The 17,234-nt window shown below is 49.4% G+C and overlaps 3 protein-coding genes across 3 annotated transcripts; 2 read left to right on the forward strand and 1 right to left on the reverse strand.

The window, feature by feature from the left end:
* Window positions 1–6,076: 6,076 nt before the first annotated feature.
* Window positions 6,077–8,132, forward strand: H6S33_012306 (uncharacterized protein; the record flags this gene model as incomplete). Its single annotated transcript, XM_044844109.1, has 4 exons — window positions 6,077–7,141; window positions 7,220–7,381; window positions 7,434–7,663; window positions 7,742–8,132. 4 exons carry the CDS (start codon window positions 6,077–6,079, stop codon window positions 8,130–8,132), a joined length of 1,848 nt encoding a protein of 615 aa, XP_044694955.1.
* A 2,896-nt stretch (window positions 8,133–11,028) lies between these two features.
* H6S33_012307 (uncharacterized protein) lies at window positions 11,029–13,967 on the reverse strand (the record flags this gene model as incomplete). The annotated part of the gene is made up of 3 exons (XM_044844110.1): window positions 11,029–12,751; window positions 12,811–13,612; window positions 13,682–13,967. The coding sequence occupies 3 exons, from the start codon at window positions 13,965–13,967 to the stop codon at window positions 11,029–11,031; spliced, it is 2,811 nt and encodes a 936-aa protein (XP_044694956.1).
* A 201-nt stretch (window positions 13,968–14,168) lies between these two features.
* Window positions 14,169–16,299, forward strand: H6S33_012308 (uncharacterized protein; the record flags this gene model as incomplete). Its single annotated transcript, XM_044844111.1, has 3 exons — window positions 14,169–14,558; window positions 14,636–15,312; window positions 15,363–16,299. The coding sequence occupies 3 exons, from the start codon at window positions 14,169–14,171 to the stop codon at window positions 16,297–16,299; spliced, it is 2,004 nt and encodes a 667-aa protein (XP_044694957.1).
* Window positions 16,300–17,234: the final 935 nt, after the last annotated feature.

A 17,234-nucleotide genomic window follows, 5' to 3' on the forward strand; every position in this document is an offset into this window, starting at 1 on the left:
ACTCCCTGCCTAAAGGTATATTTCCCAATAGTGTTTTGTTTTAATTTGCTCTATTGCTTCTTTTCTTTCTTTGTTAATTCATCAGGAAGGGGAATTTCATGAGTTGATTTCCCTAAGCCATTTATAATTCTGGTGCTGGTGTCTAGTTAGTTGCGTCGAGAACGCCGAGACGATAGTCGATACTTGGTTGAGATATCCAAAGCTTCGAAGGAAGCACAGGGAGCCTGTTCCGCGAGGAATCTGATAGAATATCCAACAATCGCTACATTAATAGTGTAGGGAGTGCACTGACTACCCCATCCAGAAAGACTGCCTACGGCTGAGGCTAGACAGCAGCACTTTAGCTGAGCCTATCTATTGCCCGCACCGTAGATATATAGAGTTGTTCTCCGGTACATGGTAGCTACCCTTGAATTTTTAACGAATTGGCGAATATATCCTTATAGTTGATACTGCAACGAGAAGCCATTATCGTGCCTTTGTATTTGTTTCTACATCAGGGTAGTGCGTGCGAGTGTAGCCAGCTAGCTATCGAGAGCTCTAGACCTTTCCAACAAAGACTGCCCGGAGGGAGGGTCTCAGGAACCATATCTGAGGTCTAAATTATGAGGTGAATGGAGTATTGGAAGTCCTAAAGGTGGCCAAGTCCAGTTCACCGCCATCGACTTTGGACCGGCTTAAAAAATCATATCCTCTGGTAATATTTCGGAGAGGGAAAGTAATATACCTACCAGCAGAGAAAAGGCGCTTCCAGGAACCTTCTATATATACCTCAACTATTATAGGTACTAATTGGTAGTAAGCCTGGTCAAGTCAAACTGAACATCTGAATTAGTCCATGCGGATAGCTCGTTCATAACTTTTACCCTTGAGGACCATGGATGGACTCTTCCCTTTAAAGCTGTAATAGGTTTCATATCCGTGGTTTTAAAGACCATACAAGAAAAGTATCCTTGGCTAACTGGCTATTCTGTGTAGTTGTTATGGCCTATCCAGCAGTTTGGTTGGACGAGAAACTTCAGTTCCCCACCGCATGGAAAGTGAGCCGTCTTAGATACTCCACGGGCACAATATGAGCGGTGCGTGCCCCACCATCTCGAACGAACATATTTCACCCGGCAATGTTAGCAGAGCCAAAAGTACATGCACCCGCCCCGCTCCTTGGCGCAGTAGCGTGTGCTGCTCCGAGGCTGCATCTACCGGTTAACCGCCTAATGTCGTTCCTAAAAGGTCTCGAGAACAGGACAGTGTATGCGTTGACTTCATTTATTTGAGGCCATTGATACTGGGGATAAGAATTTTGATGATAGCGGCGGTTTTGACGGAGACGATGACTGCGCTGATGCGGACGGAGAAGAGGGCGATGAGGGGGGAAAAGATGGTGGTTGTGGTAGTGACGGTGTTGGGGGAACGGGGTGGCGGGGTAGCGGGGCAGCAGTGGTGGTGGTAGTGGTGGTGGTGGTAGTGGGAACAGGTGACGCTATAAATACCACCACAAGCTACCCAACCTTTCATCATGATGAGACAAGACAACTACACCAGGGCCAGATCTCGCCAGCCCTAAGATGTCCTGCCTAATCAGGTATTTTCTGTCTCTTACGCCCCGCCCTGTTACCCAGACGATGCAAACTTGCGCTCCGGCTGTGTTGAAGGGGGGCTCCCTTTCTATTGACTCCTACTTCACACTACCACTTGGTTTCGATATTGGAGATACCGGCGTTATGGCGTACGTTGGCACCTTCTGCCAAGTTTAACGTCTTCTTTTCAGCTCTTTATCAACACAGAATAAAGTCAAGCCCGGCATCAGCACAGACCGAGCTCATGGTACCGCGAGAGAGATGGTAGGCCCATCCTCAGCCCCCGACCCTACTCCTACTACTAGGTAGGCCTAGAAGATCGAGAGCTGGCTCTTCTGAGCCTTTCGCCATCTTGGTTACTTTTCGGCGAAACTGTCAGTGTCTTTAGGGCTCAATTATTCCGTTAACATCTGGAGGCAGTCGCTGGATTATAGTGTGTTGGTGGGATTGACGGCCTGCATGGTGACCATCTCGCCGTCTCCGGATTTTCCCCGCCCCCGTCACAATGCATTATGTTTCGCTAGACGCGCCCAAAGGTTGTATAGTCGCGAGCTCAAGCCGGCTTAACTAGCATTGAAACCATACTCGACCAGGATGCGACACTCTTTGTTTCAAAGACACCGCCTATCACTAAATAGAGCATGGCCCACAGGTTGAGCCAAGTCAATGTTTTAGCAGGCCAAACCCCCAAGTCGAGTCAATATTCGGAATGAATACTGGAGTACTGCGGAGCATGAACACCAAATAAAACTTTACTTGGATACTAACCGGGGGGATTCCAGGTCATTCGCTGATGGAGAAGCTTCAAAACTAGAAAGTTCGATGGGGCAGCTTAGTAAATATTCGATCTAGCGCAGTGCTAGAGATTGAGATGATTCGTGCTGCACCAGAATGCAAATATCAAGAGTCCAAGATTTTAGAAAAGCCTAAAGCTCTCCGAGCTGACTGGCGTCGGCATCCGGGCACAGTGAACATACTCGGGTCCTTGTTAGACAACAGGCGACCTATAAGTCAAATTTTCAGGCCGTTGATACTGTCCTGAGTAAGTTAAAAGAGAGTTATAACGGTGGTGATATATATGGGCTGAGCCGGTCTTTTTTTCCGTGGGGGCCGGAAGTGTGGATTTACTAACAACTTGACTCAAGAAATTCACCACTAACCACAGGCTTCAGTTTATTATGTCTTGTTAGCCACCACGAAAAAGGGTCGCGTCGATAGCTTAAGCCTTAAAAGATAGAGATGTCCTCTGGGACAAGACGTGCTGGGCTGAGATAGGAGTAAACATGGTTCCGTCCGGCCTAGTGTGGTACACGAGCGTTCTCAACCCTAACCAATCAACCGCTGACCATAGCCAAAAACTAAGCAACCACTCACCGTATCCCTAACCCTAACCAACCAGAGAAGAAGATTAAAAGCCTCCATTAAACGCTCGAGATTTCAAACAAAATAGTACATCTAACCATACTCTTGTTAAGAGGACAAACACCTAACATACACAGACTAGTTACGATTACCTTCGTGTATGAAGAAGTATTTACCACGATTACCTTCGTGTATGAAGAAGTATTTACCTAGAATTAGGCTCTCTCCCTCATACAACAATCACATCGGCGGAAAGCTCGAGCATGACAAGTCGAGCAAGGAAATAGGCTTTAGTAAGCCCAACTCACGATATACAAAGCTGCTCTAGGCTCAACTGGACGGAGCGGATTCGACCACATTTCGGTCAAATAATAAGCCTAAAGAGCTAAACATCGTTTTTTTTCCTTCAGGACCGAATAAGGATAGAAGGATGGGTTTTAGGCTGGACTGAGTGCACTACGGAAATTAACTCGATACGATTGACTAGACAAGAGATGTTCTAATTCACTACCAGTCTCGGGCCGCTGAGCGGAGAGTCACTGGGTAGAGGGCGTATTCTGAGCTGGTCGTCAGCGCCCTATTCGTCAGTATTGATACCTAGGACGCTAGATCTTTACACCAACGTTCATCACTGGCACGAAAAATTAGCCGCTGGGGTGGAATTCACCAGTTCCCCCAGTAGACAAAGTTAACGACAGGGACACTTTTTTAAACTAATTTGGTAAGTTAATTTATCTATCATGAGAGATGAAAAGGGCGCACACTCGGCCTTCATACAGAATTATCTCTTTCTTTTGTCGTTGCCATCATGCTTTGGCCTTTCCTTCTCTTTCCCGCGCTAGTCGTTGACACCATCCCATTGATCAATGGGTCGTCCCAGTCAAAAGCTGCGACGATTAGGGCGCATTAGAGAGTATTTACTAAGTGTCAAATTCGACAATTTACCCTTTAAAAATGACGGTTGCGGGAGGCAAAATTGACAGTTCCCCTCAGTGACCTAATTAACCACACAAGGAAGGTATGATAGGAGAAACTTTGTAGATAAATAATTCTTCACGCTTCCTGTAAAATACGCTGGCAGGATGTGAACTGCACGCACAACTACCCACGGTATAGTAAACGTCCCTAGGCGTATCCTACATCCCCACCCTAGCAAACCGGCAAGAATTAACGGTTCCGGCAACCACTTTTTAATGTGGCGAAGTGTAAATTGTTGGTTTTGACACTTGGTAAATCTCTCTATTGACCAGTAGGCTAGAACAGTGTAACCTGATGTCCGCTACTTGGCTGGAAATGATATTTATGACGCCAAGGCCAGATATGTGGAACCTAACCCTGTCGGGCGCACTCGGATTCGATCCCTCAAGCCCTCAGGCCAAATCAAAATCGGCTCTCGAATCTAAACTCGAGCGCGAGGAACAGAATCCTATCGATCACAACCTATTACGCATACTACGGACCACAACTCTCTGATTCACAATTTGAATCTAGGAGACGATTGCAATAAAGGGTTTGAGTGCTGCTAGCTACAATTCGGCATGACGGTTTAATTTTATCCCTTAGGCGGCCAGTCCGGATCGAAATCGTGACCGAACCAGATATAGTAGCTATGCTCTGCTGAGCGTAGTTTCTGTTTTTTTTTTTTCTCCGCGAGTTTCTTATCACACGCTAGAGAGCTCCGCCTGCTCCACTTGAGACAAGTAGAGAATGAACGGTAACTGCCGTTCAACTGAGCACACATTGCCATATCTGGTTCGGTCACGATTTCCATCTGGACTGACCATGACCGCCTAGGGAACAATAACTGTACTCTTGAGCACTGGAAACACTACACGCGCACTCTATCATGACGGACAAGGCGGTAGTCGAGATGGGTTTGGTGCATATGAAAGAGGACTAATCGCAAGTTGTCACAAAAATACCTGACCTGACGGTCCAGCTTGTTCAAAGCTTCAATGGGGCCTGAAGCGTCATGCTATTCATCTTAGGGAAAGCTTCCAGATAACCTGATAGCATCAATTGGTGCGCTTGAACGGGACGTATAATCCCCAAGGAAGTCTGTGGTTCAAGATATCACTTATTTTCCTTATCTGTTTCTATTCCCTTGTATTTCCACCTCTTTACTACATGTATATCGATCCTGTTGCGTGGATCGCTCGTGTCACTGAGGTTATTAATAAATCTAGTTAGAACTTACATGTAATTATACTTTAAGTTTACCTACCCACTGTCAGTTATAAAACGAAATCAACCGCTAGATGCAGCCCCCCAAGTGCGACATCTCTGCAGCTAGAAGCGGGCGTGCCCTGTTCATGGCACCCTATGTGTAGCAAGTGATGACTTTGGCAATCCCCTCAAGTCTGTGCGTGTACGTTCGTTCTCGCTTTCTACGAGCCCTGTACGGTCCTAAATGCCAGCATCCCGAGCCGGCCTAGTCCCGCTATCTTATCGCGCCTCCTTGGCCGGTACTAGCCAAGACTGCAAAATAGCAGGTTTGCACAATCATTGACACCTTGTTACGAGTTGCACAAAGCCAGGGTTAGGTGTGTCTCTAGGGTTAGGGTTACCGTCGATCAATAAATCCAAACAAGCACGATAGAATGCTAGTCTGCCTTTCTCCGGTCTGAGGCGGTCAGTATCGCAGAGATCGGGGGCCGCGGCGCCGTGTTGACTGTTCCGCTGCCACCAACTAATCATTGCCGTAGCCTCAGCTAGTAAGTACCACTTGCCAGATTGCCTGTGTTTGCATGCACGGCCAGCTGGTTGTGTGTGTAGCTGCATGTAGTATGGGGTTGTAGATGGATAGATGCCTTCCTTCCTTGCCTGGAGACACACCACACCCAGCTGCTGCTGTACTCAGTTCCTTCCCGTTGAAGGCCCGGGTTTGTCTCGTTGCACAGCGCTTGTGAACGCCCCCCCAAAGCGGCTAGGCCAGCCCCTTGCTGTTTCGCGTGCCCTTTCCCTTGAGCAGCTTTAAACTCGCCGACGTCAGTAGCGAGCGAGCGAGAGAGAGCACACAGCACACAGCACACAGTCACTCACCCCCGAATACACACCTCACATTATATAGAACACAAACACCCTCAACCCACCCCCCCCACACCCCCCCCACACCCCCCCACACACCCCCCCCCCCAATGGCGCACACCTACTCCGCAGCGCCCACCCGCGACTCCCTCGAGCTCGCCTCCCTCGCCTCCTCCTCCCCCGCCGACACCTCCCCGCGCTCCTCCACCTCCTCGCGCTCCGGCGCCGCCTCCTCCCGCCGCCTCTCAGCCTCATCCACAAACCCAAACTCCCCCACCGCCGAGCACCGCCCCCGCAACTTCCGCACGTACAGCGTCTCCTCCGCATTCGACTTCAACGCGCACCTCGTCCCCCTCACCACCTCCTCCTCCTCCGACGCCCGCGGCCTCGCCTCCACGTCCGCCGCTGCGCCGGGAACACTCGAGAAGCAGAAGACGCTGTCGTATCTGAATGGTCTATCATTGCTTATTGGCCTCCAGATCGGATCGGGCATCTTCTCGTCGCCCAGCCAGGTCAACAACCACGTACCCTCCCCAGGCGTCGCGCTCATCGTGTGGGCGGTGGCCGGCGTGCTGGCGTGGACGGGCGCCGCGAGCTATGCCGAGCTCGGCGGCGCGATCCCGCTGAACGGCGGAAGCGGGGTGTACTTGCGGCATTGCTTTGGCGAGCTGGCGGGGTTCCTGTACAGCTGGACGGCGGTGATAGTGCTCAAGCCCGGCAGCGCGGCGATCATTGCGATCATCTCGGGGGAGTATTTCAACAGTGTTGTGTTTGGACTACTGCCTGGAGGCGGGGGAGGGGAGGAGGGCGGGGAGAGGGGCCAGCCGAGTGAGGTGGCGAATAAGGTCACGGCGGGGGTGCTGCTGCTGCTGGTGACGGCGCTGAATATGTTTTCGACGCGGCTGACGACGAGGATCTCGGACTCGCTGCTGTTTCTGAAGGTGGGCAGTTTGTTGGCGATTACGGTCATTGGCATTGTGGTGGCGGCGACGGGGCTGAATGGCGATGGGAAGGGCGCGAGTCGGGAGTGGAGGGAGATGGGCTGGTTTGAGAGCCGGGAGAGCGCCGGGGGTGCGGGGGGTGCGGAGGGCGCGGGGGACACGGCGGTGGGCGGGTTGGGCGAGTATGCGATTGCGCTGTATGCCGGGCTGTGGGCGTTTGATGGCTGGGATAACGTGAGTTTTTCTTCGGGGGGGGGGGGGGGAAATGATATGAGGTGTGGTGGGGTGTTAACAGGGTGCCAATGATCACAGGTCAACTTTGTCACCGGCGAGATGAAGAACGCAAAGCGCGACCTCCCCCGCGTCATCCACAGCGCAATGCCCATCGTCATCACCTCCTACCTGCTCGCAAACGTTGCCTACTACCTCGTTCTCCCCGGCTCCACAATCAGTCAATCCAACACCATCGCCGTCGTACGTCCCCCTCCCCCTTCCCCCCTTCTTCACACCATCTAACACCGCATAGGCATTCGGCACCAAAGTCTTCGGCCCCATCGGCGGCCTCATCTTCGCCCTCGCCGTCTCCCTCTCCTGCTTCGGCGCCCTCAACGCCACCACCTTCACCTCCGGCCGCCTCGTCTACGCCGCCGGCAAAGAGGGCTACCTCCCCCCCATCTTCGGCACCCTCGGCCTCCGCCCCCCACCCACCGACATCCCGCGCCCCACACGCCTCCCCCCCTCCTCCTCCTCCACCCCGTCCCTCTGGTCACGCACGCTCTCGCGCATCCGCCCCCGCTCCAACTCCTCCGCCTCGTCGCACCCCCCGCCGTGGAGTAAAACGCCCATATACGCAATGCTGCTCAACGCCGCTATCACGGGCGTGTACATCGCTGCGGGCGAGTTCGGGACGCTGCTGACGTTTTATGGTGTCGCCGGGTACACGTTTTATTTCTTGACGGTGCTGGGGCTGGTGGTGTTGCGGGTGAAGGAGCCCGGGTTGGAGAGGAGTTATAGGACGTGGGTGAGTACGCCGATTGTGTTTTGCTGTGTTAGTTTGTTTTTGGTGAGTCGCAGTGTGTTTGGGAGGCCGCTGCAGACGCTGGTGGTGTGTGCGTTTGTGGCGGCGGGGGTGCCGGTGTATTGGTGGAGGGTGGGTGGCGGGATGGGGGCGGTGATGGGGGGGTGGTGGAAGGGACGGGGGTGGTGGGGGAGGGGACGGGGGTAGGGGTAGTGCGGTTTTATTGGGGGGCTGTTGGGATTTTTCTTTTTTTCTATTCTTTTATGGTTTTTCATATCGTTTTCCTGTGTTTATTATTTCCTTCCCCGCCCCCTACCCCCTCATCCATCATATCCACCCCGACCAGGAAACCCAACCGGCCAGGGCACCTCAACCCTTCCCTCCAACCTTCCCTTCAATTCAAAATTCAAGCTTCACGTAACACTCATGCACGAACACCGCAGAGAACCGTGGAGAAGCGTAGTAGTTAGTTAGTTAGTCCAGCCCTTCTTATCTCATCTTGTCTTTTCCGGCCTTGTCTTGTCACGTTAGAAACGCACGCAACGAAAAAAACTGTATGTTGGTGGTTTTAGTAGCAGTTAGTTAGTAGGTAGTTGGGGGGGGTGGTTGTAGAGTAGAGCTGATAATGATAGAATTGATGGCATTTTTTGTGGTTTTTGGTCTCGTGCGCCCGGGGGGGGGGGGGGGGGGTGCGTTTCCAGGCCAAAATATACATATCACCTGTTTTGGCCGGTACATACTAATAAATAACTTATCTGAGTGTGTGTGTATGTCTGGGTTGAGGTGAGTGAACCATGTTTTTAGGGTTGCTTAATTTACAGCACCTCGCCCGTTTAAAAAAATGAAGATAGAGGAGACTAGAAACTAGAGACAAAACCTAGATACTACAGCCCTTCAGAGTGCCGACACCTTGTCTTGCAGTTTCGACCTTCGTATCCTCGATGTAGAGTTTGATGGGGGCAGGTTTATGGCGCAGGTGTGGTGTCGCGTCATGGGGTATCACTCGACCATTTCCCGCGACGGTGTAAAAATTAAAAAGGTTTTTTTTTTTCTTTTGTTTGTTTAATTCATTAATCTTGAAAAAAGGTTTTTCTTGTATGTGTGCGGAAGACTTTTTGCTTGGGTTTTCTTTTCCTTTCTTTTAACTTTTGACGTGCCGTACTCTCGATCCCGTCATGCACACAGCTGTGAGCGGGAGGTTGGAGCTCTTTGGTTTTTTAAATTCTGTGCTTGCTTGTGTTTGAAAATCTGGGTGCTAAGGATTGACTGAACTGTGGGTGTGGCCTGGGCGGTTTTTTAATGGGGGTGTGTGTGTGCTGCTTAAGTGGAAGAGCTTGATGGGTGGAGGTGGCTATGGTGTAGGACTGTATCTTACCGTCTATATCAACAACCGTCGTCCATCCTTTCAACACTACATCCTTTCAACACCACATTCTTTCAACACCACAACCACAACCACAACCACAACCACAACCCTCCCCCCTCCATCTGCCGCAATACACTACACAACTACATGTATATAACAAAAGGAACGTAACCCCCCCCCCCCTCTCCCCACCTCCCCCTCCTCCTCCCCCCCCTCCCCTCCGCCCCTACAACCACAAGCACACCGTCCGCCGACCCCACGCTTGCCACCACAGCGGAACCGAACGGACGGGCCGGCTCGGCCCTCCGACCTCATCCTCGTGCACGTGGTGCCCATCTGCTCCAGCGGCCTGCTGGGTCCTCGTCTGGCTAGCAATGGGATCTGGTTTTTCCCCGCCACCCCTCGTCTGTTGGGATTGGTGTGGTGGGGGAGGTGGGAAAGGGGGGGGGGGGTGTGATGAGTGAGTGAGCGAGTGTTAATGATTTGGGGGTGGGGATAGGATCGTGGTATTGCGGTGGGCGCTGGTTTGGGCGTGGGTGTGGAGGCGGTGGAGGGTCGGGGGTGGTAGATGGCGATACTGCTGGCCGGCTGGATGGGTTGGATGGGTGGTGGGTTTTCTTTCATGGGTGTGAATGGTGGGTTGGTGGGTGGAGGCCTATAAATTCTTTCCTGCTCCCCTTCTCTCCCCGCTCCGCAACAATATCTAAGCTAAGGAAGGCGGCCTAGAGACTTCGCACGAAAGCCCAAGGGTGCAGCCACACCCACGAGGAACACCGAAGTTCTGTCTAGCTATGTAGCTTGGTGGCCGCATACTACTTGCAGTCAACAGCTATGGTAGATGGGTGTACCTACCTTCCTGCAGGTGTGCTTGAACTGCTAGATACTGCTAGTTGGGAGCTTCTCTGGGTTCTTTCCGTACCTACAAAATCACCTTGATACCTGCTGGGAGCTGCATGGGTTGTTGCTTAGAGCTGTCTTGTTTCTGTGTATAACATGGACATGGGAATGATCGGAGCACATCTGTGTAGCTACGTTACTGAGGGGGTGCATGCAGCTGCTGGTTAACCACCTATTTTGCTCTTTCGTGGGGTTTGCTGCGCTGGTGGGCGAGGCTTGCTTGGGGGAGAGATGGCAAGCTGGGTAGGCCGGAAAGTGGGTGGAATGCTGTGCGGTTAGGGATGGGTTCTCGTTGTTACTTAACTGGCTAGGCTGGGGCAAGGAATCGCTGGGGCGTGGTGATTTTGCCGTAACCGCTCCAATTACGGCGTTGTGGTATGTACGTCTGGGTGTGTGCCTTTGCTTACGAGGAAGATTCTACAGATAAAGGTCGAGATTGCAATGTCTGGCCCCTCCAACGTACTACATACACGCAGTTCTCTCCCACCGGCCGCAACAAACCATGCATGACGTCTTGAAATATAGAAATAACCCTTCACAACAAACTCATCCACCACAGAAATAAAATCATGTCCAAAGAAATCTTTCCAAACAGAGCCAACTCCACAGAAATACAAGCCGATCCTCTACCCCTCGAGTGAGTCATGAACCATCACTCGCCCCGCCGAAGTCCGAAGTCCCAATCCCGCCGCCCCGAATATATCCATGTCGAACGAGTGAGTTGTAGGTGGTCTCGTCTGCTTGGAGAATACCTTTTTAATGCAATTAGTGACAGATCTACGTGATATTTCTCGGAGCGAGTGTAATGTGCAGAGGGCCATCCATCTTCGTGTACTCACGTTATTTTTGCTCCTCGGGCTTCTCCAAGGCACCATTCTCTAAAAGGAGTTTTACGATGCCGTGATCTTCCTCACTCTTGGCTGCCTGCAAAGCGTTTCCGTAGTACCCTCCCTGGGCGTTGACGTCGGCACCATGCTCAATAAGAAGCTGCACATTCTTTTCGTTACCCCTATAAGCTGCTGCCTGCAAAGCGTTTCCGTACTTCCCTCCCTGGGCGTTGACATTGGCACCAAGTTTAATAAGAAGCTGCACGTTCTTTTCGTTACCCCTATAAGCTGCTGCCTGCAAAGCGTTTCCGTACTCCCCTCCCTGGGCGTTGACATCGGCACCACGTTCAATAAGAAGCTGCACGGTCTTTTCGTTACCCCTATGAGCTGCTGCCTGCAAAGCGTTTCCGTAGTGCCCTCCCTGGGCGTTGACATCGGCACCACGTTCAATAAGAAGCTGCACGGTCTTTTCGTTACCCCTATGAGCTGCTGCCTGCAAAGCGTTTCCGTAGTGCCCTCCCTGGGCGTTGACATCGGCACCACGTTCAATAAGAAGCTGCACGGTCTTTTCGTTGCCATGATAAGCTGCTGCCTGCAAAGCGTTTCCGTAGTGCCCTCCCTGGGCGTTGACATCGGCACCACGTTCAATAAGAAGCTGCACGTTCTTTTCGTTGCCATGATAAGCTGCTGCCTGCAAAGCGTTTCCGTAGGGCCCTCCCTGGGCGTTGACATCGGCACCACGTTCAATAAGAAGCTGCACGTTCTTTTCGTTGCCATGATAAGCTGCTACCTGCAAAGCGTTTCCGTAGTGCCCTCCCTGGGCGTTGACATTGGCACCATGTTCAATAAGAAGCTGCACGTTCTTTTTGTTACCCCTATAAGCTGCTGCCTGCAAAGCGTTTCCGTAGAGTCCTCCCTGGGCGTTGACGTCGGCACCTATCTCAATGAGCATCTTCACCAGTCCCTCGTGTTCCTTTCCCGCTGCTGATATCAACGCCTTATCGTAATCATTTGATACTGTCAAGCTCGAGTATAAATCAAGCCTTCTCATCTCTCGCATTATCTCCACCTTAAGCTTATCCGCCCTACTTGAAGTCTCGAGGTATAGCGGCTTCGTACTATCAGTAGAGTCTTTGACTCGCTCTGGTGGCGATTTTGCGGGGTCAGATTCCCCTATCTCAGCTGCAGCTATTTCTTCCTCTTCTTCTGAAATCTCGTTCTCGGCATCAAGGATATTGTCCGCACTTCCCTGAGATGGATCCGAGTCGAATTCTAGTTCGACCTCGTTCAAATCATCCTCCATTTCCTCTTCATCTGACCTTGAGGCTTGAGCTCCTAAAGATTCTCCATGGTCATCTGTTTCATCGAGCCTTTTTGGGAGCGTAAATAATGCCAATTGCTGCATATGACGTGCTAGGTGGCTCTTCAAACGTTTAGAATTATACTTCTCCCCGCACAACGGGCAAATTTGTTCCTGATCTATAGCTCTTTCGCATCTCTCAGCCATGGTAGGTATTTGTTCCTCAGTAAACAATGTGTGATGGCTCTGTCTAAGGTGGTCTTCGAAGAGTGTTTTATTGGTCAAAGCTTTGCGGCAGGTGTTGCAGAACCATTCTCTTCTATGTACTTCAACTTCATGGTTGTACCAATCGTGTCGAGTATCAAATATTTGATCGGGTTTAATGCAATTTTCGAATGTACAAACATAAGGTCGAAGATCCCGATATACATGTTTTCTCAATTTCGAATCTTAGCATGAGGCACAACGTGCACGTTGAAGGTTTTATGATCTTACATCCAAGGAATCTCACTGCTCACACTGATTATGGAGCAACAATATGGACATTCGAAAGGTTTGCCGTCAAGAGTTTCTGCGGCATCGGGAGGAAGAGGTACATGGATGGTACTCCCTGTCGCTGCTATGGATGGTGCATATGAGGTCTGCGATAGGCTATCATCGAGGTCGATTACTTCGATCTTCTGATTTGATGGGCTCTGGACATATGTTGAAATAGTTGTCAGTGTGTTTACTGTTTTGGCAATGGTACTGGGGCCTTTCTCAATCTGAGAATGACCTTCCAATAAGTTTTCATGGTCATTTTTTGTCATTTTCAATTCTTCCCCTCCGGCACTAGCCTCATTATTCTGGCCGTGTTGAATGACTGGAAAATTCACTGGCCGTGGAACGTTGATATTCTGAGATAATTTATCATGATGCTCTTTATGGTACCTAAAGAGTTGTCGACGCTTAGTATTCGCTTTTCCAAGGCGATCTCGCAGAAAATCCCGCACTCTGGGATATTTTTCACCAGCGTGTCGGATATCGAAAAACTCAAAATGTGAGATTTTGATAGATTCACACTTCTTAAGTCTGTCGCGCGGGGCTGGATTGCGTATGGTTATAGATAACTTGTACAAACAAGTGATAACGTGACAGATTTGGCCGAACTGTTCTTGGAGTTCGGTAAGTTCGATGGTCGGATTCGGTTGCTCTTCGGGATCCCCTGTGGGGTCATCCTGGAGTGAATATAAAGAAGAGCCTGGAGAAAGCGATTGATCGTCGAAGGGTTTTCTCTCATAAGAAACAATTGAGATGACTAAATGTTTGTTAGTATAATTTATCATAAATATAAGATCTCGTCGAAATGTAGGATCTGGAATCATACCCTCATTCAAAGCGTCGTCAAGGTCTCCCAGCAGGTCTCTTACCATTTTATGAACACGAGACGCTTCTCTTAGTTTATGGTCAAGGGAGACCCTTCCTTTCTGATGTGCTCCAGAATTTCCAGCCCAAACCCTAAAGCGCCCAAGTTCTTCTTCAAGGGCTGTTGCAGATAGCTGACTCAAAAAGTCGCAGTCGGGCTCCTGCAAGAGATCAAAGAGCTGGTTGAATGAGTTTACGCACACATCATATAAGGAAGCAATAAACGGAGGGCCAGTGTTGGATGTCATATTGAAGCGCTCTGTTTTATTGCGGTAGAGGTTTGGGAAACCCAAAATATGTAATTTTCTGTTCTAGGTCAATGCGCGCATCCCGAAATAATAACTATTGGTACAGGTTTAGGGTTTCGAAGCTGTCTGACTACCCCGCTTCGGAATGACCCGGACAACAAGCGTTATCCAAAAATCTATACAGAAGTTACGTCTTCAACCATGGTTACAGGAATTGAGGTTACGGGCATTGCGCTAGCAATATTCCCGCTCGTCATTGAAGGTCTCAAATCTTATTCCAATGGCGCCAGAACGATCAAGGATGTGTTGCGCCCTCAAATGGCCCTGAAGTCTCTGATAAGAGAGCTCGGAATGGAGCAATGCAAATTTGAGAACACTCTCACATCTCTTCTCGAAGGCATCGTCTCAGAGTCAGACCAGCTGTCTTTAATGAATGATCCGGGGGGTGAGCTCTGGTACACGGAAGACTTGCAAAACACGCTGGAGTCTAGACTTCGTACGACTAAGGCGGTACAAGTCTATGTAGACTCCATGAATGATCTTCTTTTTGTACTTAAAACCTTGGAGGATAAGTTTGTGCTTGGAAGTGAAGTATGTCCTTTACACTGCATTACAATTTCATTTATCTTGTTCATAAATTGTTTGTATGCTGATATCAAGTGTGATAGTGTGAATCCGATGCCAAAAGGGCTCTAAAAAGAAAGTGGAAGAATATTCGACTTGTTCTTTCGAAAGAAGAGTACAAAGAACAATTGAATCAAATTTCCAAAATTAACTCCGACCTTCAGACCCTTACTGGACAAACCAACTCTACCAACACTGCCATTGTCCAAACGACTGCATCTTTAAAGAACTACAAGCGTATACGTAATTATGCGATGAGCCTTGACAAGGTCCTCAAAGAAAAGCTCCAGCCTTTAAAACCGTTTTGTCAATGCTCAACCCCTCACAATGCGAGCCTGCAATTGGAAATGAGAAACGCGACATTTCGACAGAAGGGATTTGGAAAAAACATATCCATACGATTCCACGTCGTGATATCTTTTGAAAGAGCGGTCGGTGCAGGAATACCTCCGCTTAGTTCCTGGCGGGATATAGGGCTCGAACCTGTAGATACTAGAGAGGAGGGAAAATCCTTGGAGGACGAACAGACAGGAAATACTGATAGCTTTAGGTTTGGTGGGGCTGGAGATGTGGATTTGCACTCACATTTGATGCCCTCTCCTCCAGAGGTGGTTGTAAAGGAGAATACGAGACGTAAAATATCCTCCTTTATATCGAATATAGCTAAGAGCGGAGTAACCGGTTTTCTCCGAGAGGACAATACGTTGAGCAAAATATCCAGGTGAGATGAACCCAAAGTCTGGTCAAGATATATTTGCTAAAATATCTCAGCCTTGCTGAACCACACAACCACAACCCTATGCAACGCACCTCTGTAGAAGATCCATGGCCACTCAGGCCATCTTCGCAGGTACCAAGGCGTGAGAGCAGGCCCACCACGCCCAAAAATGTTTCCTTCACTGAGTCATCGACTCCTCAAGTACCTGTGGCGTCCGGAAAACCTACCAACCGAATTGAACATATGTGCTTGATCATGCAGCAAGAAGAAAGTGGCCAGTCTTGTCTTGGCGTCCTTGCCGACAAGAGCAGACAGTATCTTGTCTGGCCGCTTATACCATCTTCGTCACCTGAATCGACGGAGTTCAAATCTCTTGGTAGCCTTCTCGCTCAACGCCAAATGCCGAGAGTGAGAGATAGGTTAATCCTGGGAGTACAACTTGCTTCAACTGTTTTGCAATTGCACAAAACCGGATGGTTGAGCGAGAACTGGAATAACGAGGACATATACTTTCACGGGAGTACCTCTGAAGGGCAAGTACCAGATTTTAAAAGGCCTTTTGTTCGGCAATCGCCCGGCTTGAGTTTACCGGAAACACAAGAGACTAAAAGGTCTACCCTTATACCGCACGACCAGAGCCTCTTTTCCTTGGGCATTATTCTCGTGGAACTTTGGTACGCTCGTCCTTTAGAGGAGCTTCGAAAGGAGGAGGATGAGTCGGAGTCCAGAGACGATACAAATTTCAAGACTGCAAAGCGATTAGCTAGCCAAATATCGTCGGATGCTGATGCAAAATATGGTGATGCCGTCAGACGGTGTATTAAAGGCCTGGATCACAGGTCTGAAAGCTTGGACGTGGATGATTTCAAAAGCGAAGTGCACATGAAAGTGGTCGCCCCATTGGTAGAGAGTTTGGAGTATTTTTGCGACAAGGATATAAGTCAAATATTTCCAGAAAGGAGGAAGTTTTCGGTATCAAGATCTGCCTAGCTATGTAGCGGTTAGTTGGGTCTCCATTCACAGATAGTTATGATCTGGATAAAATAATCTGACTGGTACAGGAATCTATAGAATTTATTTAAGTTCAATTTCTTTAGCTGGAGTTCCAGTTTGCAAACCTTCGGGTATTTTCTTGTTGGGATTGTCGGTTTCATGACTGAATCTATTGCAGTGCTCTATTTGTCTGAAGATACTATATGAGGAATGATACAATAACACCAATAAATTGGTGAGAATGTTCGATTCATATCTTTATCTCCGAGCCTCCGCATATACTTTGAAAGTACTACGCGTATACGTCTCTGATAGCGAAGTCGGTCTCTCGCATCATGTACTATTAGATGAGTTGGCGGTAGGAATTTCTTTCTATGGAATCCTTGAATTCCTCGCACCACTTTATGATTTACGGGTACATTTATACCATTTATCTCATTACAAAGTATGCACACAATCAACACATTCATAGACTACTTGTAGGGCATGAAGTCTTTTGTATGTAATACAGTAACATGCAGCTTCGGGGTTATGAACGCTATCGCCAATTCAATTCTTGCGACATATTATAAGACGGCTCTAGCTCTGTAAATACATGTATATTATGTCCTCTACTACACTTGATATACTCCCCCGCCCAACCGCCCACAGACACATACACACATACACATACCGAGCTCTTATTCCCTATACGATTCGCCATGAAATACTTCCTTGCCACATCCATCCTCTCTTTCTGCATATTCCCCCACCTCACCACCGCCGTTAAACCTACACTCTGTGGAGGCATTGAATATGACACAACAAAAGTACGTCTCCAAGCTACCATATATACTTATAGTTCTCCACACCTACCTTCCTCATCTATACCTACCAAGTAACTAACCAAGGAACTTCCCTTCCTCCGCCAGTACGTCTGCATCAACGACCGG

This window comes from Morchella sextelata (assembly GCF_020137385.1).
Source record: "Morchella sextelata strain SCLS chromosome Unknown scls_8, whole genome shotgun sequence".
NCBI lineage: Eukaryota > Fungi > Ascomycota > Pezizomycetes > Pezizales > Morchellaceae > Morchella > Morchella sextelata.